Source organism: Leptopilina heterotoma, unplaced genomic scaffold (genome assembly GCF_015476425.1).
Source record: "Leptopilina heterotoma isolate Lh14 unplaced genomic scaffold, ASM1547642v1 Lhet_186, whole genome shotgun sequence".
Lineage (NCBI taxonomy): Eukaryota > Metazoa > Arthropoda > Insecta > Hymenoptera > Figitidae > Leptopilina > Leptopilina heterotoma.
The window spans coordinates 29,015-54,336 of record NW_025110905.1 but is presented as its reverse complement, the minus strand read 5'-3'; the positions used below and the strand labels follow the sequence as shown (position 1 = coordinate 54,336).

At 32.2% G+C, this 25,322-nt stretch overlaps 2 protein-coding genes across 2 annotated transcripts; one reads left to right on the top strand and one right to left on the bottom strand.

The window, feature by feature from the left end:
* Positions 1-18,429: 18,429 nt before the first annotated feature.
* Positions 18,430-22,278, top strand: LOC122500464. Its single transcript, XM_043609404.1, has one exon. It carries the CDS (start codon positions 18,430-18,432, stop codon positions 22,276-22,278), a length of 3,849 nt encoding a protein of 1,282 aa, XP_043465339.1.
* A 335-nt stretch (positions 22,279-22,613) lies between these two features.
* Positions 22,614-23,928, bottom strand: LOC122500463. Its single transcript, XM_043609403.1, has 2 exons — positions 23,780-23,928; positions 22,614-23,097 (listed from the first exon to the last, which is right to left on the bottom strand). The coding sequence occupies exons 1-2, from the start codon at positions 23,926-23,928 to the stop codon at positions 22,614-22,616; spliced, it is 633 nt and encodes a 210-aa protein (XP_043465338.1).
* Positions 23,929-25,322: the final 1,394 nt, after the last annotated feature.

Genomic DNA, 25,322 nt, shown 5'->3' with positions numbered 1-25,322 from the left:
TATAATGTTTATAAGAAAATATTAACACAAATACAAATATCCATGTTAAATACAATAACGAAACATACTTAGTTCATCTTTTCGTTATAATCTCGTTTAAAAAGATTTTAAATATTAATAAAATATAATATCTCTCAATTATTGCAGTTAATTATATTTCACATTTTTATAAATTTACATTGAAAAAGATTAAGAATGTAACTTTAATTAAAAGGATGAGGCTTCAGATACCAATGTATTGTGAAACTTAAGGAGTAGTGTGTCTAGGTTAATGAACCATGATCACACCACTGCCTAAAACTGCAAGCTTGCAGAAAAGCGCCTGGCAACGAGCAGGTGCAATAAAGTAAAGTATGATTTCACCACTGTAATGTCGATTAATAAAATCGATTGACACAAGGAAATCTGGGCATTTGCCCGTGTGTCTCGGCGTGACCAAGACAGAGAGTTAGGGCTATAGTGCCAGATAAAGTTATTGTACGAAGCCCTTGTTTGTTTAATTAAATTGAAGGTCTGAATAATAGACCACAAGATCAAGATGAAGTAATAAAATAAGTGAATAAATAAATGGTTATAAAATAAAGTGACAAAAGTATGAAATGAAAAGTGAAATATTAATTAAAGTGCAAGCGCGTTAAAAAACAAAAGGATATTAACTAAAGGAAATAAAACTAAAGGAAAATATATAAATATATATGACAAAGGTGACCTAAGTTGTTTTACACACTAAAACACAATACATGCACATAAACACATTACGCATCAGAAAATATATGTGACTGTCCACGAGAAAACAGGGCTTAGCTCCCAAACGTGAATTTCACAGGGCGAGCGATTGAAGTACTACGATTGAAGTTAACTACGCTTGACATACCCATCTTTAAAACGATATATTGTCGAAAGTAGTTGATATTTTTAACTTTTGACTTTTGCATCTGAAAAAGCAACATAAAATCTTTCGATTACCATAAAAAACTCAAATTTATTTTTTGGACCTAAGCCGTGTTTTGTCGTGGACAGTCGAGGATTGAAGTTAACTACGCTTGACATACCCAGCTTTAAAACGATATATTGTCGAAAATAATTGATATTTTTAACTTTTGACTTTTGCATTTGAAAAAGCCACTTAAAATCTGTCGATTACCATAGAAAACTCAAAATTTATTTTTTGGACCTAAGCCCTGTTTTCTCGTGGACAGTCACATATATTGTGTAGAATCACATACTTAAAAGAAGATAAAGATTGTAATCTTTAAGATAAAGTAAATAAGGGAAATTTAGATAATTGTATTAGTGTTTAGAAGTTATAATATATTCTCATTATTTTGTATATTTGTTTAACTTTATTAGCATCTACACAACAATTTCAAAACCCTAAAATCCACTATTTCCAAACAGTAGAGATTCTCACCTCACTACTTGAACAATAAGTAGGAAGGAGGGGATCCACTACCAAACTTTAAAGGTTACAAGTTTTCTTGTGTAATATTTTACCTTTAATTTTATTGTTAATTAATTAAATTATTATTCATAATTTTAATACATTACATAGATCCTACATAAATTTCATATACATAGAAAGACCTACCCAAAACTTACCTCAATACTACGTTGGGTGACCTATATCTGTCAGACATAAGAATGCCGATGTAGATCCTACATCAATTCAGAAATTATAGGCCTACATAGAAAGACCTACCCAAATTTTATCGTAATACTACGTTGGGCGACCTACATCTATTAGACATAGGAAAGTCGATGTAGATCCTACATATATTCAGCAATTGTAGACCTACATAGATATGTCTACACAAAATCTATGTCAACACTACATCGAGAGGTCTACATCAATTGACTATAGAAAGGCCTACGTATATCCTATATAGATACTACATCTTACAGGCCTTCATAGGAAACTCGACATACACTCTACATAAAATGTACATAAGTTGGCCTACATAGGAGACCTATTTTAATCCTACACAAACACTACGTAGTAAATACATAGGCCGTACTATTTTTTTACTCGGGACGTCATTCTAGTTTTCCTTGCAGCTTGATTGACGAAAATGAAGTAAGACAATATAATAAATTTAACATACGAGAAACTTTAACAAATACTGTCAATTCTCGCTTAATGTGATCGACGTGCATCTCTACTTTCAAAAAACGTAAGAGCAATAAAGCTTCGGGCTGGATTGTAGCTCCTTCGAATTCTTAAGAGGTTACACCACTTCGACCCGACCAAAATATACGCTTTTTCAACAATTTTTATTGAAAAATTGAATTTTTGTAAGAAAATTAAAATTCAGTAGGGTATTATACTACTCTTGAACTACAAAAAAATATATGTAATCATTTTTTTTAAATGCAAGTCTGACAGATGATATGGTGAAGTACTTTAAAAATGTATCGTCGTGCGGTAAACGCTATAACTCGGTCCAGATTTCAGCTATACCAAACAATAAAAAAACTTAAAATAAAATATCTGGAGCTCAAAATCTAGCGAAATACGTATGCGTTTAAGAAAATGCATTTTTTGCAAAATGGCATCGATTTGAAGGAAAAAGTGCGTATTTTTGCCTAAATTTAATTACTTAAAGTTGTCTAGAAAATTTTGTGATGATCGTGTTTTTTAATTGCCAAAAGAATAGCTCGCCGGATGGAGTCCGGGTACTTAGTTTAGTTAAATTTAGCAAACTAGTCTTAAAATCTTTATCAAAACAGTATTTAAGTTAAGGACCGTTATATACTATGATTTAGAGTAAGGTGTAGTCATTAATAAGGCATAAATTAAACCTTCGTAAGAAAGTATATTTTAGTATCAAATCAAAGAATAACAAAATATCTTAAACAAAATAAATTTAGATTAACAAAATAAATCGTAGAAATACTAATAATAAAATATCGTTCGCTAGTTTAACAACCGAGAATAGTGACTCATTTCAGTTTACCGTTACTCTATTGAACGTTTCACTTTAACATATTTACCGAGTTTTACATTATGTTACGTTACTTAATTTTGCTAACGAGTTACGCTTTACTAGATTTAATTATTCCCAAAGCTAGTCATGAATTTACTTCCCGATTTTCATATTGAACGATTACGTAGATTGTGCACTCTAGTGGGGACGATTTCGCAATATATAACTAGGGAGAAATCGTGTCAATGAAGAGCCAGTACGCTCGCTGACCCTCTTATCCAATAGGAAAATATACCGAAATAATTAAATCTCTGTTCAAGCTTCATCTTCCCCCAAGATGTAGCTTGGGTTGAAGAATCTACCTAGTGCATCAACTCTGTGGAGGTCGAGTTGCACCTCTTCACCACAGGGTTGGTTCACAATGGCGAGAAAGGAGCGAGAAAGGAGCGACGGAGTAACAAGGGGTGTTACTACTGCTCAGTTGCACCTGAGTCTCGAGTACAGCTCTCTCTAGGAAGTAGAGCAAGCTAGCAGCCCCAGTTGCACCTGAGATACCGCCTGCTCGCTCCAGGTAGAGAGAAAGAATTAGTGCAAGCTAGCAGCCCCAGTTGCACCTGAGATACCGCCTGCTCGCACCAGGTAGAAAAAAAGGAGAGAAAAGAAGGAGAGAGTTGTCGTCGATATTCCTCGGAGCAAGCCCCGAGTCAGTTCGACGGCGAACTGAGGAAATTGTCCGTGCGAGCAAAGTATAATTATATACTCTGTTTCACGAAAGAAGGACCCGCCGTTCGCGCACGAAGGTTGACCTAACTGTAAAAATGGGTGTACATAATTTTTTTCTATTAAATCTTAACCAATAATATGGGTGAGGTTTCTCAACACAAAAGGGCTCACACCGAGGCTCGCACTGTACCGAGCAGGTCAGTTTAAAGGGTGAGCTGACGGGTTGGTTCCCCGCGAAATAGAAAATAGTTTATATATCTTATTTTCATAAAATATATGATGAATTTTATATGGTTGGAATCAGAAAAAATTCAGCATCCGGAATATGAATTTTATAAATTAGATTTATGAGTTTTAAAAAAAATTTATACTTTGCTTTTTTTCATATGTTCGGAATAAACCATGACCGCGAGGATTCAAAACACTTGGGACTGAAACGTGGAAAGTAAAAAAAAAGTGTTAGTATTAGTGTTCGTTGTATTTAATATATGCGGCAAGATGAAAACTGATTTGTTGGAAAATCAAATAACACACGCCTTATTTTACAACTATATGCGCAAAGAAAACCAAAATTGGTTTTTACGAGGGTTTTTCTCTCGTGAAACAGAGTATAGAAGTCTGGTCGCTATCCAGGTAAGTCTCGCGGTGGGGAGCGTGACGTTGCCGCGACGCGCGGTGTGTGCGCGGTGGCTACTCTCTTCGCGACTAGCAGGCTGAACGTGCTGTAGTATATAAAGATATACTGTCTGTACGAAATATAATTTCTCACGTTAGATTTTAAATGCTATCGTTACAATTTAAATATTAGGATAATGTCACCTTGAGTGGACCACCTAAGCTTTTTTTCGATAAATTCTATATGAAAGCAAATTAATCGGAGGTTTCTATTCCAAGCTTTAGTTTAGATCCCCAGATAAGTGTTTATACCATAATAGCTTTGATTTTTTTTATTTGGAAAAAAATTGACTTTAAAAAAATAGCTAATTTTTAAGGAATTGAAAAAGTGTAACCTTGAGTGGACCACTCCTAAAAAATTGCAAAAGTTATTCTAAATTCTTTAATGTAATTATTATTTCTGATATATCAAAACAGCATTTATGCTTATGCAGCTTCAGACCATGTAAGTGTCGCAATGTTTGCAAGTGAAACCAATTTTAATAATTTTGGCACATATCACATCAATATCACAAAAAATAATAAAGAACATAAAACATAGTTTCAAACTAATTTATTGTCAATCTATATCCAAAAAATGGTAAACTGACATAAAAAATGAAAAAACAGGCACCCGAATAAAAATATAACACGGACTATGTAAATACTACGTAGTATTTATGTAGCTTTAAAATCGGCCTTCTATGTAGGCCAAGTTATGTACATTTTATGTAGAGTGTACGTAGATTTTTCTATGAAGGCCTATAAGATGTAGTATCTATGTAGGATATACGTAGGCCTTTCTATAGTCAATTGATGTAGGCCTTACAATGTAGTGTCTACATAAAACATATGCCTGCAATTTCTGAATCTATGTAGGATCTACATCAACATTCCTATGTCTGACAGATATAGGTCATCCAACATAGTATTGAGGTAATATTTGGGTAGATCTTTCTATGTAGGCCCATATATATTAAATTTATTTAGGATCTACATTAGTATTCGTACATAGGAAAGATATAGGCCACCCTACGTAATGTTTAGGTAAGTTTTGTATAGGCTTTTCTATGTAGGCCTTTAATTCGTAAAATCTATGTAGGATCTACATCTACATTCGTATGCAGAAAAGACACAGGCCACCCAACGTAATATCGAGATAAGGTATGAGTAGGTCTTACTATATAGGCCTAGAGATGTAATATCTGTATAGGATATACGAACACAATATGATATTCATTAATATAATTTAGAAAACACCCTTATTATATATGAGCAATCAAAAATCAATTAAAACAAGCTATTTTTCTGTTAATAGAAAATCATTTTTATACTAAATCTTATTTAAAAATGTTGACTGCCAAAGAGTTAGAAATATTTTTAGAAGTATTTAAAATATATTTAAAAATATAATTATTTTACAAACAATTAAAAACAACTTTTTAATTTATTAATATTATTAAAACTGTAAAACATTTTTCATATGAAGGTAAAAATATAAAATGTTAAAAGAATTTTCTTGTTTTCAAGAGTTTGTCACATCTGGTTAGTCGTAGTTGACCATCTTAAGGGTTCCTCATTGTAAGAGGGGGACTATTTTATAGCTTTTCCCAGTTTTTTTTCTTATAAATTTACTTAGACAAAAACTTTGAAGTTTTTTAGATTGAAATATACAGAGTAAATGTTCAGAGACTTCAAATATTTTCTGTAAAATCTTTTTCCGAAGGTCTTTCGAGCGTCAGTTGCTTTTTAGCATTCGTTTGAAAGAGTCTAAAACCGCATGTGATAAAATTATTTTGAAGTTAATATTTTGTTGTGAAGTGAGTTTTTTTGTGAATTGTTGCATTAAAATTGATATTTTTAAGTGAACAATTTGTTGTAAAGTGAATTGTTTAAGTGTTATTGTGTGATATCGAATTTTAAAGGACTGATACATTTTAATTATATTTTATAGAAATTATTAAATTGATTTATTCAGTAAATTTAAAAAAATGTATATAAAATAATTATAAATAAATTGTGTTTTATAAATACGAGTTCAATTTTTTTTATCTTATGAAAAACTGGAACTGAATAAATGTATATAAATATAATGAAATTGTTTTAATTTTATTCTTTTATTTAATTGTAATTTCTGTTTGTTTATTAGAACTAGAATAATAAAATATTTACAATTAATTTTAACACCAAACTAAACTAAATATCAATCCCTTCTGTTTGTAGAGAACAAATTACACTCTATATCGACGGTATATTATTTGGCCTAGATAAATACTACATACTGTAACGTGGCGTTACGCATTCTCCCGCGTCTGCTGCGAAACGGGCGATTGAACCCGGAAACGGCCGAAGGGCCTCGAGGGTGTTAATCGCCAAATTCGCGGACAGACGCGACACTTGTTGTCGATGCTCTCGCGAGAACATTGCGGTTCACGTTACTCTGATTGTTTCGCCGAAAGCCGGTTTCCTCATCTGCGATTGTGTTAGTTTTTACTTGTGATCTCTCATCACCGATACACCGAGTAAGTTTGATAAATAAACTCTTATATTAAGATAATTGTTTATCTGTTCTTTCTCTCCATTCCCACCTTTTCCCTTAATTATAACTGGAGATCTGGGCCTCCTATTATAAATTGGCGCCCAACATAAAAAACCCACCGGAACATTCCCTTCTTGTTTGAAAATTCCCTGAAAATTTTGATTTTTTTTATAATTGTGGAAAAATCAAAAGAAAAATCCATTTTTCACCGCCTGGTCGCCAATCGATTATAAATTGGCGCCCAACGAAAAAATCCACCTTCCACATTTCCTTTCTTTAGAGAAAATTCTCTAAAAATAATTTTTTTCATCATTTTTGTTTTGTTGAAAATTCCCAGAAAGAAAATTCCACCTGTCACCTCTTGGTCGCCTAACCTCAAAACCGAACCTTTTCTCTCTTCCTTTTTCCCATATTTGATAAAAAATATGTTATTTGTGCTTGAAAATTATTGATTTTATTGTGTGATATTTGTATATAATTTCTGACAATTGTGACAAATTTTTATGTGACGAACGGACGACAATGACGAAAATTATCGTGTAAAATCAGTGCGCGAAAACACCGGTAAAAAATTAATCGTGGAAAATTCATAGAAATCGGGACTAAATTCGTGAAAATTAGCGAAAATTAGTGAAAATAGCGAAAAATAAATTTGAAAATTATGGAAAAAAGTGAATTCATCGATTATTTTAAGAGAAAATTTTGTCGTTGATAGAAGACAGTTTGTTTTGTTTTCGTGGTCGAGGTCGTGTGTAACACACAACATAATAGTAAACGGAAAAGTAAACACGACAAATTTCGCGATTAAATCGAAAAATAATTTCGTCAAGTTAGAAATAAAAATTAGTATACAGGGTGACAAATAAAATCAAATCAAGAAAGTAGAAAAAATTAAATCTTTGAAAATCAATACTTATACTGGGTGTGTAAGAAGTATCGATTTATTTTCTTTTAGTATCTTTATTGAAGGAAAGTGTCATTGATTTTTTTAAGTGCAAATCGATAAATAAAATCGGGAAAATTGTTGAAATCTAGTTTGAACATTTGTGATAAAATTAAGAAACAATTGAAATTTTTTCTCACGAAGAAATTCATGACGATGAATAGAAAATAGCGGAAAATTTTTTCTTTTGTTTTGGAATTAGTGGAATAAAATTAAATAACGATTTAATTTTAATTCTAATTTTTTAATAAATAATCACAAATGGCGTCAAAACGCGTATTACGATCGACAACTAGAAAAATACGAGAGAACAGAGAAACGGAAAATAGTTCGGGAAATGAAACAGATTTTGAGGAAACAGACACAGCGAGCGAGACTGCCCCTCCCACACACAGACTAAATTCCCCCCTGCAAGACAATGCGAAATCGAATGATTTAGAAGCCACGATAGAGAGACACGAAGCAATGATTCGTGCTCTTGTTGAACTCGTGCCCCCCCGAAAAATTGAAATTTTTTAATTTCGATCAATTTATGCCCCTCCCAAGCGGAACCAGAGAACGAGCAGCAACAAGGAACGTATCCTTGCCAGGATTAACGGCAAGAGATACGAAGGACACGAGCGTGCAGTTGATGCATTTGGAAAACAGTAACCAAGGTTTACTAAATGCAGGCCCAACAACTGTACCAAAGAAACGCGGTATATTACAACAGTACTTTGACGGAATAAAGAAAACTGTTGGAAATATAGAAAAAGTACCGGAAAATGTCACGGAAAATTTTATAGGAAAATTACCGGAAAAGGTGACGGAAAATTTTGCGGTGAAATCAAAAGACGGAACTTTTGATGTAAATTCGTTTCTAGGAACAAATAGTCAGACGTTGAAAAGTAGAAACGAATTAAGAGAATATAACGAAATATTGCGAATAAAAAGGGAAAAATTGCGCGAAAAGGAAAAATTTTTAGAACTCGAACACAGAAGAATAGTACAGGAAAAATATAAAACTTCTGCACATAGTTCAATAAATAAGAGTACTAGAAGTAGCAAATCGGATAATATTTTTCGAATGCGTTTGGATAGTCTTGGACAAGATAAACGCGAAAATTGTGAAAAACGACAGAATGTTCATTGTAAGGAAAATACTCGGAAATATCAGGAATTTAATTACGAATGGCCCAAAGATAGTGAAATAGAGGTAGTAAACGAACCCAAAATTTCGAAAAAATCTGATTTTCAGCCCAAAAAATCAGAGAATATTTTTCGCAAAGAAAATTCGCGACCAATACAAAATGTTTTAGGACGTGAAAATTATTGTTTTGGAAATAAGAATATTGCTGTTCATGGCGACGCACAGGAACAATATTCAGACTAAGATCAATTCGAAAATGAGATTACGTTAAGAAACAAAGAACTAGAAAAACTCAAATTAGAATTGGACCGAATGAGAAGCGTTATAGAAAATTTAGCGAAAAATATAAATTGGAAAATACAAGAAAATTTCACCAAAAATACTCAAATCGAAAATACAAATGCCCAAGCCGATAATAATCGCCATTTTGGAAATTCAATCAACCCCTTTCCTTTTGGCATGATTCAAACCCCGTTTCAAATCATGTCAAATTGGCCTTTTAAATTCCACAATAATAAAATTGATAACCCTATTCAATTCTTAGAAGAACTATTTAGATTCAAGCGAGGTTATGAAATATCGAATAATCACGTACTAGAAAATATTGACGCAGTATTAGCGGACGAAGCTCTCGAATGGTGTAGAACAGTTAGAAATAATTGGTTTTCTTTAGAAGATTTTCGGGAAGAATTTGAAAAAACTTTCTTGGACAAGAAGTTTTATGAAGAAATTTACACGAAAATAAAATATTACAATCAAGAAGATGGAGAAGAAATTCAAACTTTTTTGGTTGGAATAAGAAAATTGTTCGGAAAATTACACCCGCGAAAAGGTTTACAATGGGAACTACGTCGCGCGTACGAAAATTTGCGGATCGAATATAAAATGTACATTCAAAAAAATGATTTCAAAACCTTCGAGGAATTAGAAAGTCTAGGAAAAGAATTCGAAATCGAGAGGAATAAATCGGAAATTCGCGGTCAGTCTTTAAGAATTACAACTGATGAAAAAGAAAACTCGTCTAGTGATGAATCTGAACAAATGTCAGACCAGGGAAATAATGAAAATTTTAGAAAATTTGGTGGAAACTCGAGATTCCAATCAAAGTTTTCAGGAAATAATTTTCAAAGAAACTGGTCATATGACCAACCAAAAGTAACTTTTCCGCCTGACACAGCTACGGACGGTAGTAGAGGTCAGAACATGATGGAAAATTCTTCTCATGATGAAAATAATACAGATAATAGTCTACAAGTGGAAGTACAAAATCATTCTTCTGCAGGGAATGTAAATGCTTCTAGGACAGATCAAAAGAATAGAAATTATCAAAGAAATTTTTCAAACTCACAGAAAAGATGTTACGGTTGCGGAACATTAGGTCATATACGTAGGGAATGTAGATCAGAATCACGGAAACGAGTAGAGGAGGTACGGAAAAATTCAGTATCCTCAGAAAATATCGAAAAATCAGAAAATTTTGAACCTTTGATGACGATAGGGGAATTAGTTGAAAAAATGAACAGAGTCAAACCCGTAAAACAGGATGTAGGATCACAAACGGAGTGGTCAAACACACATCATAAAAATCGAAAAATTAAAAACGCGCAAAAACCCGAGAAAATTAGGGTAAAATCCAGGAAAAATTTTGAACTGAAAATGGTTCGCAAAAACGGAAATTCGAGAAAATTCGAAGAAAAATTTGAATTGAGAAAAATTCAAAGTAATGGAAATTCGACAAAAGTCGAGGAAAATGTTAGAAAATACGAGAAAAATTCTAAAACGAGAATGTTTTATCGAAAAGAAAATTCGAGAAAAATTGAAGAAAGAGTCGAATTGGAGAAAATTAAAAGTAGTAATACGGAAAATTATGGGAAAAATGCGAAAATTTTTCCAAAGGTCGACTCGAGAAATAATAGGAAAATTCCGAAAATTATACCAAGACAATCCTTACAAAAGCCCAACCAAATCCCAATCCCAAAACCCCGGAAAATTCTTCCGAAACTGATGGAAATCCCTTTATACGACAAATTCGAAACATTAGAAATGGACTTTAGTCTTGACGAGACTGACGATCCAAATCTGTTAACAATCGACAACACACGTAAGGCAAAATGGTATAAAAAAGAGGAATTAAAGAGAAAAATAAACGAACGCGTAACAAGTTCGGAAAACTGGCGAATGCAGGAAAATTCGCAAAAAAGGAGAAACGATGCGAGTGCGAAAGTATCGTAAAATTTAGGATCGGAAAAAATTATGACGACTGGAAACAAATTTCGTAGACTCTAGATACGAAATGGAAATTTTTTAAAGATTAATGCGTCAATTATTGCATGTCACGAAAAGCAAATGTAAAATAATTGAGGAAATCAAATAGACTTTTATTTTTAATTTTTTTTTAGAAATTAATGGAAAGAAAATTCTTTTTTTATGAAAATGTTACAGGTAATACTGGAAAATAAGGAGATTTGGCCATGCAGATTTTACAGGAATTATGGGAAACATAAATGGAAAGCTCAAATAGATGGATACGAGCTAACGTCAACTGGAGCCAACTGGAATAAACGTCGAGAGGAACTGAAGGAACTGCTGGAAAATGGTCTTGCAGAAAATTCAAGGAAATTAGCGGAAAATTTTGTAAGGGGTTACACTTCGTTTCGTTTAGGGGAAGGGGGGTGTAACGTGGCGTTACGCATTCTCCCGCGTCTGCTGCGAATCGGGCGATTGAACCCGGAAACGGCCGAAGGGCCTCGAGGGTGTCAATCGCCAAATTCGCGGACAGACGCGACACTTGTTGTCGATGCTCTCGCGAGAACATTGCGGTTCACGTTACTCTGATTGTTTCGCCGAAAGCCGGTTTCCTCATCTGCGATTGTGTTAGTTTTTACTTGTGATCTCTCATCACCGATACACCGAGTAAGTTTGATAAATAAACTCTTATATTAAGATAATTGTTTATCTGTTCTTTCTCTCCTTTCCCACCTTTTCCCTTAATTATAACTGGAGATCTGGGCCTCCTATTATAATACACATAGATTTGACATTAGTTTGTCTACGTAGAGATGACATTTACACTCTATGTAGATTCTATATTATTTGGCCTATATAAAAACCCTACGTAGATCGTATGTATATTTACCTACATAGAGCCTATGTAGAACTTTTATATAGGTCCTACATTGTTAAGCCTATGTATAGTCTATGTAGCCGAGAGTTACATTTCCGTCATAGACTGTATGTTAGTTTTAACTCGCAGGCCTATGTCGCATTGTAGGCAAGATGACATAGGGTCTACATAGAGCGGAGCCTAATTTTTATTCGGGCAGTCTACTCATGGTTACAAACGGTCCACTTATGGTGCAGGTGACATGCAACTTTTTATGGCAGCCACCACAATTTTTTTTGAGTCAAAATTATCACTTAACTAAACTAAGACAATCAATTTCAATGTTCAAAGTATTAGGAAAAAAATAAGTAACCTTTAAAAACTTAAATTTTACACTACTTTTACACTTCCGAATCACTTTACTCATTGTAAGAGTGACTTTTTTGGTTTGTTATCTTGAAAACGCGTTACATCAAACGGTAACGTATATGATTATCGCGGAACTAAAGAGCCTCGGCAAAAAATGCCCGTTTTTCGTACCTCGAATTTTGAAACCTTTTTTATACCAAATGGTTATATATGATGACCAAATAATCCCTGCAAAATTTCAAAGTGAGCATATGCCCCGTTTAGGAAATATAAAGGGTCAAAGTTGACCATGTCAAATAATGAAAAAATAGCGATTTAACATTTATTCTCGAATAGTAAGGTTAAAAAAGAAGTCGAAATAGTTCCTTTAAGATTTTTGGCTTCTTAATACGAATCACATGTTAAATTAAAAAAATTAAATATGTTGAATCTAATATGTCAGGCGAGTGTTTTAAAAAAATCATCGGATTTACTTGAAACTCGAAACACGGGGGTTTTTGGGGTCGCTAATTATGAATTTAATGTCAGATTTAAAAAATTTAAAAGAGTACGATACAGGTAAAATGTAATAATCCAACTAATAAAGGTTAGTTGAAATAATCCGACCAGTATGAGCAAAAGTAAATATTCCTACCAGTAAAGGTAAGATGAAATAATCAAACCAACAAAGGTAAGATGTACTGATCAAACTAATAAAGGCTAGATGATATAATCTGACTAATAAAATAAAGTTAAAATAATCCAACCAATAAAGGCCAGATGCACTAACCCAACTAATAAAGGCAGGTTAAAATGATTCGACCAATAAAGGCAAGATGCAATAATCCAACCGATAAAAGCAAGTTTAAAAAATCCGACTTATATAGGTAAGATGAAACAATCCAAAAAATAAAAGCAAGTTAAAAAAGTCCGACCAATAAAGGCAAGATAAAATAATCCAAATAATAAAATCGCGTTATAATAATCTGACCAATAAAGGCAAGTTAAAATAATCCAACCAATAAAGGCAAGATGAAATAATCTTACTAATAAAATCACGTTAAAATAAACCGACCAATAAAGGCAAGTTAAAATAATACCCTTAATAAAAACAAGGTAAAATAGTCTGACAAATAAAGGCAAGATAAAAAAATCCGACCAATAAAGGCAAGAGGTAATAATCTGACCAATAAAGGCAAGATGAAATAATCCAACTAATAAAAGCAAGTTAAAATAGTCCGACCAATAAAGTCAAGATAAATAATCCGATCATTAAAGGCAAGAGGTAATAATCCGACCAATAAAGTCAAGATAAAATAATCCAACTAATAAAAGCAAGTTAAATTAGTCCGACCAATAAGGGCAAGAGGTAATAATCTGACCAATAAAGGCAAGATGAAATAATCCAACTAATAAAAGCAAGTTAAAATAGTCCGACCAATAAAGTCAAGATAAATAATCCGATCATTAAAGGCAAGAGGTAATAATCCGACCAATAAAGGCAAGATGAAATAATCCAACTAATAAAAGCAAGTTAAATTAGTCCGACCAATAAGGGCAAGATAAAAAAATCCGACCAATAAAGGCAAGAGGTAATAATTTGACCACTAAATGCAAGATGAAATAATCCAACTAATAAAAGCAAGTTAAAATAGTCCGACCAATAAAGGCAAATTAAAAGAATCCGACCAAAGAAGGCAAGATAAAATAATCCGACTAATAAAAGCAAGTTAAAATAGTCCGACCAATAAAGGCAAGATAAGAAAATCCGACCAATAAAGGCAAGGGGTAATAATCTGACCAATAAAGTCAAGATAAAATAATCCAACTAATAAAAGCAAGTTAAAATAGTCCGACCAATAAAGGCAAGATAAAAAAATCCGACCAATAAAGGCAATAGGTAATAAGCCGACCAATAAAAGCAAGTTAAAATAGTCCGACCAATAAAGGCAGTAGCTGTTAAATGAGTGACAAGAAAGATTTAATGCATTTTTAATGTCAGTTCTTTATATAATTTTTGTGTTCAACGACTCTAAAAACATCACAGTTAATTGTTTGAAAAGGATTTTTTTTGTTTTGAAAAATATTCCTTTATATTGTGTCCAATATTTTGAATTTTTTAAAATCTAACATGAAATTCGTAATTAGCGACCTAAAAAAGCCCCGAGTAACAAGTTTTAAGTGAATCCGATGACTTTTTACAAAACTCGTCCTCCATATTGGATCCGCCATTTTGAATTTTTTAAATCTGACATTTAATTTATAATAAGCGACCCCAAAAACCCCCGTGTTTCGAGTTTCAAGTAAATCCGATGATTTTTTAAAAACACTCGCCTGACATATTAGGTCCGCCATATTGGATTCACCATATTTAATTTTTTTAGTTTAACATGTGATTCGTATTTAGAAGTCAAAAATCTTAAAGGAACTATTTCGACTTTCTTTTTAACCTTATTATTCGAGTATAAAAGTTAAATCGCTATTTTGCCATTATTTGACATGGTCATCTTTGACCCTCTATATTTCCTAAACGGGACATATGCTTACCTTGGAATTTTGCAGGAATTATTTGGTCATCATATATGACCATTTGGTATAAAAAAAGTTTCAAAATTCGAGGTACGAAAAACGGGCATTTTTTGCATGGGGCTTGCCAAGGCTCTTTCTTACGGTTTCTAAGTGCGGTGCTGCTATTCGCACTATTTATTTTACGTTTCCGCTGTCAGATAACTTAAAAGCTCAGGCGGTTCACTCAAAGTGACATTACCCTAATATTTCAAAAAATCCGTACGTATTTCGCTAGATAATTATATCACAAACCGATTACATCACGTCCACCGATTTTTAAAATACAGTTTTGAGAAAAACGCGTTTAAAAATTATCTTTTAACTTGAGATATGGATATATGTGTGATTCTTCCGAAAGACTCATTTTTGTTAGATGGAAATAAAAAAAAGAAAAATTTTATTTCTTGTACTCTAAAACATTGAATCATATTTAGATTTAATAGATTTAATACTTCTGTACTTTGGTCATGCAGTTTTATAATTATTAATAAAGATTGTTAACATTAAAATTTAAAGAAAAAACGCGATGTTAAACTTTGTTGCAGGTGTTTTTTTCGAAGGAAAAGACAACTTCGCAGCTTTCGAATTTCAAAATCAATAATGAAATTAAACAATTTTTTTCGATTTAAAGAAATAAAGTTTTTTAAAGCTGGTAGAAATGGAGAATTTATTAGAAAAATAATTTTAATTGACAAGATTTCTAGGTTTATTTTTCACTAACACAATAGAAACAATTGATAGTTTATTTAATAATTTTAGCTTGAGACAAACCACTGCATGAAAAAGCCAGAGGAATGACATTCTCAATGTTTTTATATTTTTATGTTACAGCAATAGATTTTCTGTAAACTTAAAATGTCTTATCATGTTTGTAGATAATAACTTTACTGGAAAATTTTTTTAAATAATAATTTACATCTATTAATGTTTCGTTTTTAATTCGGTTCACAGTAATTACGACTTAGATTGTGAAATTCTAAGTTCATCTCAATTTATATATTGTTTTACTTTAAATAATTTTTTTTTTAAAAAGTCAAAAATGTTTTTTAAGTCATATTTATACTTGACAAAACAATACAAGTAGTTAAGCTAGGCGGGTTCTGGACCACTTACCTACAGTCGGTAAGGTAGATTTCTTTAATAGTGAACTCTCAAGTGGCTTAGAAGGGGTGTTCTGTTTTACCGACCGAGTTTTTAGTACCGGCCGCCACCGCTAGATGGCGCCACTTTATTTTTGTTCAATTTAAACCCCCTTAGAGGGGTATTTAAACTTTTATTTTTGAATTTTCAAGTGGCTTAGAAGGGATATTCTGTTTTACCGACATCTGAGTTCCAGGTACCACCGAGAGATGGCGCCACATGTGAATTCTGACCCACTTGGTGGGATATTTAAATTTTTATTTTTAAACTTTCAAGTGGGTTAGAAGGGATAATTTTAAATTTTGCGCCACTAAGTGAAAGTTGGTTGGTGTTCTACTTTACCGACTTTGATGATAATGCTCCTATAAAAATGCCGGTAAATTACCGACTGTTAGGTTTAAATTCGATTGTTTGAATTTATTATTAAAAAAGAAAGTTTTTAAATTAAATCGAATTTAGACTTAACTGTATCGAAAAGAGATTTTCGATAAATTTTTAAATAAAAGAAAATACTCAGTATTTATATCTTTAGAAATAAAACCTTAAATTCTTTAAAGTAATAATTATTATTATTATTAGAATTTAATAAAGGATCCCCCCTTTAAGTGCACTATTACTTCAGTGCCTCCGATTAGACGGTACTTTAATTGAAAGAAGTAAAAAAAAGGAAAAGGTGGCAACAGTATAACAACTGTAATAAAACACTAAATGTAATATAAGTGGAATGTAATATACTCAGTTTTATTAATTTTAATGCGATTGAAATTAATATAAAATCTTACAAATGATCAAGATTTTTAATTCCCCTTAAAATCTTTTATGCTTATAACGAGTAATAATTATTATTGTAAAATATCCCTTCTTAATAAAACATGATCTATTTGAATTCTCAAATCGTGTATAACAATACAACTTTTATGATAACTTAACTATTATTTGTTGCATACAAGATAATTTTTTGTATATATATTTTTATACGTGTAGAATATGGTTATGTGTAAATGTAATCATGTATAAAATAATGTGATAAATAGTAATCGACTCACCAACTTACAATTTTATTAATTTTTTTTCCGTGCAGAAAAGTATCCTGTTACTTTTCTCAAGTGAATCACTCAGATTCACACCTGGGACAGGTTCCTTATATGAATTATTTCTTCCTCTTTTTTAATTATTTTTTTCGTATTTTCCTTCAATTGTTTATTTTTTTGTTTCTAGTTCCTTATTATTATTATTATTATCAGTATTATACTTTAAATTACTTTTATAAAAAAATGATATCAAAAATTGATTTTAATGTTTAAAGTTCGGGGTCACCGAATTTAAACTTGTAATCAAACCTGATATTATTTTGACAATGACAAATGATAAAATATTCTTAAAAAGCACTAGACGGAGGTTTGATATTTAACACTCCCTTTTTACTTAGCTTATTTTAATTTCACTTTTCGTTAATTCACTTTATCAACACAATGTATTCTTAACTGATTATCTTTTCTTTAATTTCCTTTTTTTTTATTTTTTTAAATAGTATTTCACTTAGTATTCACTTTTAGTATTTGTATTCTTTTAAATTATTTATTTCTTTAAATTCGCGTAAAATATTAGAAATTCTCAATTCAATTCACTTTATTCAATCAATTAAAACAATTCAAAATCAACCCTTATTTCTGGGGACAAAAAAAAATATAAACCTCCGCCTTTTGCGGGAAATAAAACAAATAAAATATATCAAACATCCGCCTTGCGGGAAATGATAATTAAGACTCCTCGATTATTCCACCTGTGATTTTGGTCACACCCTGGAATTCGGTTCAGAATCGGTAAAGTGGGGGATTCCGTTGCACACGGCCCCTCGAACTTATTGTTACTAGGCAAGCTTTTTGCAAGCAGACTACTTTCAGGTTTTCAGGGTTCCAGATTTTCTTGAGAGTTTTCAGAGATTTTTTTTCGATTTGATTTTCAGAGACAATTTTTCAGAGTGTTTTTTTCGTTTTGAATTTAGGAGTTATTTATTTTTATTATAGGTTTTTTTTATTTTTGTGTTCTATTTTGCATTAGTTTTAAGTTGGTGGTGGTTTTTTATTTTAGGGTTTTCTTATTTTCAGATTTATTTTCTAGTTTTTATTGTACTTTTTTCAGGTTTTGTTTATTTTTTTACTTCTATTGTGTTTTAGGTTTAAGGTTGTGGTTTTTTTTCTATTACAGGGTTTTCTTATTTTTAGATTTATCTTTTCTTTAGTTTTAAGTGTACATTTTCAGGTTTTGTTTATTTTAACAGTTTTTTAGGATTTTTTATCCTTGTTTTAGTTGTTCCTTTTTTAGAATTTTTCTGGATTTATAGGTACAACTTTTAAGATGCCCAAGTGTAAGGAGAAATCACGACGACGAATGAATCTCAAGGACTACAATGAGGTGTGTGAGGAGGCTGACAACTTTATCAAACTTGCAGAGCGAGGACTCAGCACCACGATGACTATGACAGGTGACGATAAGCTTATTAAAACTTTTGAATGTCAAAACAAGTGTGAGCGTTACAAAAACATAATGCGTAATTTTTTGAAAAAATATGAATTTTTACCTTATCAAAAATCAAGATGTTTGAATTTAAACCAAAAGATAGAATATTTGTGTTGCCATTTTGAAGTATTAATTAAACGCGGTGCGGGTGTGCAAATGGAGAATGAAAGATTGAAATGGGTAAATTTTGATAAGGCATTCGATGATCGTTTACAAACCAGTGCTATTATGAATTTATCGTATAAAGATATTAACTTGTTCTTGGATGATGCCTTTGCTTTATTCGAAATTAATATTCAAAAAGCTTTAAACAGGTTTGGTCCACTAAAAGTTTATACCGTGTTAGGCGCGAAATTTGTTAAAGATTCCATTGACGGTAAAACACAAGAAATATCAGATTTAAAGACATTTATCGCGAAAACCGGTGAAATTTTAGTTACAACCCCATTAGATGACTGGTACAATGTTCATGTTAAACAAGTAACCCTAAAAAGAATGGAGGAATTCCAAGAGAAAGATTCTAATTGGAGACTTCATTCTATTGAAAGGTTGGAAGTTAACATTAACAAATACAACCCAATGCGTGCAAGCTCGTATATCAATTTGCCATCTGCTATCAATAGAAAACATGCCTGCATAAATGTTCAAAACGCTGATAACACATGTTTTAAATGGTCAATATTGTCAGCGTTATATCCCTCAGATAATAAGCATGCACACAGAGTTGCAAAATACAGGCAATATGAAGATTCACTCGATTTTACTGGAATTGAATTTCCAGTTGCACTTAAAGATATTTCAAAGTTTGAGACTTTAAACAACATTTCAGTCAACGTTTACGGCCTTGTCAAAAGAGATGAAAAATTTAGTGTTTCACCTCTACATCTATCATCACAAAAGAAAATTCATCATGTTAACCTTTTACGAGTTGAAGACCACTACATTGATGAAAATCACGAAGAAGAAGAAGAGGAGGAGGAGGAGGATGAAGTTGCTATCATGTCATTCAACTACCATTATGTCTGGATCAAGGATTTGTCGAGACTCGTCAGTTCAGACTTATCAAAGAAGAAGAACAAAAAATACATCTGTGATCGCTGCTTACACTATTTTGGAGAAGAATCTAAGCTGAACGAACATGAAGAAACTTGTAGAGTGATGAACGACACAAGAATTAAATTGCCTCAACTTGGAAAAAATATCCTTGAATTTCAACATTTCCAAAACAAAGAACGTGTGCCTTTTATTATCTATGCGGATTGTGAGAGTCTTTTAATTCCTACAGAAGCACCAAAAGAAATATTCAATACAGAAGTGTTTCAAAATCATGAAACTCTCAGTATTAGATATTACTTGAAGTGCGCTTTTGATGATTCTTTGTCTGTATACAAAGCATCTCCAAGAGATGAGGAGTATCCAGCAAAGTGGTTTTCAAAGGAATTAAAAAATTTGGCTGACAATATAGATTCTCTATTTAAAAATCCTGTGCCCATGGAAACTCTAAGTTCTCAGCAATGGGTAGCTTTTCGAAATGATAGCACATGTCATATTTGTAAAAAGAAAATCGAGCCTGGACAAGTAAAAGTAAGAGACCATTGTCATCTAACAGGGAAGTTTCGTGGACCCGCGCATCAAGAATGTAATATTAATTACCATGAATCGCAAACCATACCTGTTGTCTTTCATAACCTAAGCGGCTATGATGCACACTTTATTATTGAATCTATTGCTACTGAATTTGAAGGTAATGTTTATCTCCTCCCCATAAATAAAGAAAAATATATTAGTTTTACTAAAAATGTAAAAGGTAGTTTTATCAAATTTCGTTTTATCGATTCTTTTAAATTCATGGCATCATCATTGGACAAGTTAGCATCCTATCTTAATGAGTACAAAATTGTTAATTCTGTTTTTTCCAACTATAGTGATGACAAAATTCAATTGTTAACGCGAAAAGTAGTTTTTCCCTACGAGTACATTGATTCAAGGGAAAAACTCAATGAAACAGAGTTACCACCCAAAGAAAAATTTTATAGCACTTTAAACGATTCGAATGTCTCTGATGATGATTATACCCACGCGCAGAAAGTTTGGAATGAATTCAATTGTCAAAATCTCGGTGATTACGTATACTTGTACATGCAAACCGATATATTGTTACTCGCGGACATTTTTGAAAATTTTAGAAATCAATGTTTAGTCGCGTACGGTCTTGACGCAGCGCATTATTATACAACACCGGGACTAACATGGGATGCCATGTTGAAGTACACGGAAATAAGATTGGAACTCCTCACTGACATTGACATGGTAATGTTTATAGAACGTGGTATAAGAGGTGGAGTGAGTCAGTGCATGAATCGTTACGCAAAAGCTAATAATCATTATATGAAGAATTACAATGAGAGTGAGGAAACATCTTATATCATGTACTTTGACGCTAACAACCTGTACGGTTGGGCAATGGTTCAGTCACTTTCCTATGGTGGCTTTAAGTGGGTAGAGAATGTCGATAATAGTTTTGATTTCAATGTTGCAGACGATGCGCCTACGGGTTACATTTTGGAAGTTGATTTGGATTATCCAGATCAGCTTCATGATAAACACAGCGATTTTCCATTTTGTCCAGAACGCTCGAAGCCACCAGTGTCAAAACAGGAGAAGCTCCTAACTACCCTCCTACCGAAACGAAAGCACGTTCTCCATTATCGTGCCTTAAAACAAGCTATTGACAACGGTCTCGTGTTAGTTAAAATTCATCGCGTCTTGAAATTCGAACAATCCATGTGGTTAAAAAGTTACATCGACTTTAATACTACGAAAAGAACAAATGCCAGTAATGAATTTGAGAAAAACTTGTTTAAATTAATGAACAACGCGGTATTTGGCAAAACAATAGAGAACGTGCGAAAACATGTTGATATTAAACTCGTAACAAAGTGGGAGGGTAGATATGGAGCTGAAGCTTTAATTTCCAAACCTAACTTCCACAGCAGAGCCATTTTCAATGAAAACTTGGTTGCTGTGGAACTTAGAAAAATGGAAGTTCTAATGAACAAACCACTTTATATTGGTTTAACCGTGCTAGATGTTTCAAAAACGCTAATCTATGATTTTCACTATGATTATATGCTGAAAAAATATGATGAAAAGAAACTAAAATTGTTGTACACTGACACCGATAGCCTTATTTATGGAATCAAGTGCTGTAACATTTACGAAGACATGAAGAAAGATATTCAAAAGTTTGATACCTCTGATTACCCAACAAATAACGTGTACAATATTCCGCAAGCCAACAAAAAAGTTTTAGGTCTCATGAAAGATGAGTGCAGTGGAAAAATTGGAACAGAATTTGTTGGCTTGCGGAGCAAAATGTACAGCGTTCGCGTAGAAGAGAAAGATTTAATAAAAAAGGCTAAAGGTGTCAAAGCAGGAGTTGTGAAGAAAAATATTGACTTTGATGATTATGTTTATTGTCTGCGAAATGTTAAAATCCAATCGAGGACGCAATATTGTATTCGGTCGAAACTGCACAATGTACAAACATTAAAGCAAACGAAGATTGCACTTAGCCCATATGATGATAAAAGATATTTATTAGCAAACAGCACTGACACCCTTGCATGGGGTCATTGTAAAATAGTACAATATATGCACGATGATAATGATGATGAACCAATGTAAATAGACAATAATTTGTTTAAAAAAAGGATGAGGAGGAGCAAATAGTTTGAATAAAAGATTTTATACATTTTATTTCATGTTTACTTTATTAAAAAAAAACCTTAATCTAGTTACATCAATTTAACATATTTTATATTATTCTAACTAATATTAACTTATTTTAACTATACTTTAACTTTATTTAACTATATTTTAACTTTATTTAACTATATTTTAACTTTATTTAACTATATTTTAACTTTACTTTAACTTATTTTAACGTTACTTAAACTTATTTTAACGTTACTTTAACTATACTTTAACATTACTTTAACTATACTTTAACGTTAACTATATTACATATCAGATTTTTTTATCCAACTATTATGTGAGCTATCGAATCCAAGCCATTTCACATATACATCATTACCACGAGTCTTGAGAACTTTTTCTATGAGGTAAACATCTGGATATTGGACTTTCAGCAATTCTTCTTCATAGAAACCACCTTCGATGGGTTGATTTTGATAATCTTTCAGCTTGTATGTAACTGGTTTTGTTGATTTAACTTTTTCCACAGTGAATATTTCCGTTTTCCAGTTGGGAGTATATCCTTTTTCAAAGATATTTTTAAATTTGCTAACTCGAACTCTGTCTGCAACTTTGAATTTTGATCTTTTCAACGGAATTCTACGTAGTTTACGGATACGTCTCAACAGTTCTCTTGTATCTTCTACGGTGACATCTTTGGGTTTCATACCAATAGTACGATGCTTTTTATTATTGTACTTTGACATGAGAGTTGGTAAAAGATTAATCCATTTATAATTGCCTTGTAAGCTGAATTCAGGCCACATCATATTTTTCAGAGTGCGATTAAATCTTTCAACAATTCAGGCTTTCAAATTACTATAGGTAGAATAGAGATTAATATTGAATTCTTGCATTAAACTCTTAAATACAGAATTGTAAAATTCTTTGCCTCTATCAGTATGCAAATTTTTTGGAATTCGGCCTTGTTTTAGAATAGTTTTCATGGCCAAAGAAATATCCTTTCCATTCTTACTCTTTACAGGTACAGCCCAGGCATATTTGGAAAATATGTCTATAACTGTGAGCATGTATTTGAAACCTTTATTAGAATAAGAATAAGGTATCATTTCAACCAAATCTGCTTGCCAGGTTTCATCAATACCACGCATTTGAACTTTTCGACGAGGATAATTTTTTCTAGCTTGTCTATGCAATTCTTTAACAACAGTTAACTTTTCACCGTCCATTTTCAAGATGGGTTAAACGTGAATATAACTTAGCGATATATTTAGCGTTTTGAAGAGGTAGTTCAAGTTGTAACTCAGTTTCAATCTACTTAAGTTTTTCGTTAATTCTTTCTTCAATAGATTGAATAAGAATAGTCAAGTCATCAATAGCTGATCTTGAAGAAGTTGTAACTGCAAAGACGGTTTTTATTTCGTTTTTAACAATTTTTTTTACTTGTCTTAAATTTACTGCGTCGTGTTACTCTTCAGCGTCTTGAACGTTGCAAAGTCTTTTGTTATCAATGTCGTATTGTCCACTTGGAGTAATTTTAAAACCAATTCCAGAAGGTCCAGGAAGTCCACGACTTGCAAGAGGCCGTGACAAGGGATGTCCAAACACATCAATGCTCATTTTAATACTAAGCTTTATTTGCTTGTACTCTCCTAATATATAATGCGAGCCTCACGTAGTTCTTCAATGATTGACATAATTTCATTATTATGGCTCGGATTTCCAGCTTGCTGCGATGCTACTAGCAGGCGTAATCGGTCAACCAATTCATTTGGATCATCCCAATAGATATAGTCTGGTTCAAATTGTTTCTTTGAAATCATAAATTGAGGTAATTTCTTTCCAAGATTCTTCTTCCTGTTTAAAACACCACTTCCCTTCTTTGGTGTACCCTTAAAAAGTTTTGCAATGACATCAGTGTATTTAGAATTCCTGGTTACGTTGACAAGTCCACTGGAACTATAATTTTTTCGGTGTGCATTTGTAGCTACAAGAATTTCTTTATAATTTTCCAAATCATCTGAACTTATTAATGCATGATTAGGTTCTTGTCTAAATAAAAGTTCAAGCAACCCAGCAGTTTTTAAATATTTTTTCTTTCCAGCAAGTTGAATATGTGAACCTTCTAAATCAACTAGTGTATCTCCAATTATAAAAGAACCATTAGGAAGCTTACGTACTCCATAAACCATGTCTAAATATTTTTTTCTGTTTTTATTCAATAATTGAATAAATTTATTTGTCAAATTTTCATAATTAAGTTCTTCTTCTTCTTCTTCAAACTTGTTGCTCTTATCAAGTAGAGTGTCATTAAGTAGTGTTTTATCAAGTTCCTCTTCCTCATCAACAGCAGTTGAGAAAGAAAAATCATTTTCCTCCTTTTTAACTTTCTCTTTTTTAATATTTTTGAAAGGTATGTCAGTTATGTTCACCAACTTTTCCAGAGGTGTTACTATTGGTTGAAGAGTTTCTTTTAATACTGTTTCTGCAGCCTCTTTACCCATTTTGAGTAAACGATGTTTTCGCCTAATAGCATCACTTGCTTTTGCTATTTGACGAAGTGTTTCTTGCTCTTTTCGATACATGTTTTCTTTGAGACAAGATAATCTATACTAATTAAAAATTCAATGAACTTCTTGTATTTATAGTGTAATAAAGCAATCAAATCCTCTTCTATATCTCCCATCATTAAAATTACGGTCCTTATCAATAACAACAAATCCATATTTATCAGATTTCCAACATTCTGAACATAAATCGCGAAATTGAGTTTAACTCATATCTGTATTAACATGATCTTCGTATACATGTTTCAGATTTTTTTCATCTTGTCTAAATAGAACCAATAAATTAACATTATCTCGAACTAGATGTTTAGGAATACGAGCATACGTATGACATAAATAGAAGCTGTCAACGTTTACATGTCTACCCATACAAAAGAAAGCTCTAACATTATCTTGCTTTTCACAAGCAATGTCATCAAAAATGAATATTGAATTTGGTTTAGCGTC

Coding starts and splice junctions, on each gene's coding strand:
- LOC122500464 (XM_043609404.1), top strand. CDS start 18,430: ATGCCCAAGTGTAAGGAGAAATCACGACGACGAATGAATCTCAAGGAC.
- LOC122500463 (XM_043609403.1), bottom strand. CDS start 23,928: ATGAGCATTGATGTGTTTGGACATCCCTTGTCACGGCCTCTTGCAAGT. Junction 23,098..23,779: donor AACGTTCAAGACGCTGAAGA/GTAACACGACGC, acceptor GCCTGAATTCAG/CTTACAAGGCAATTATAAAT.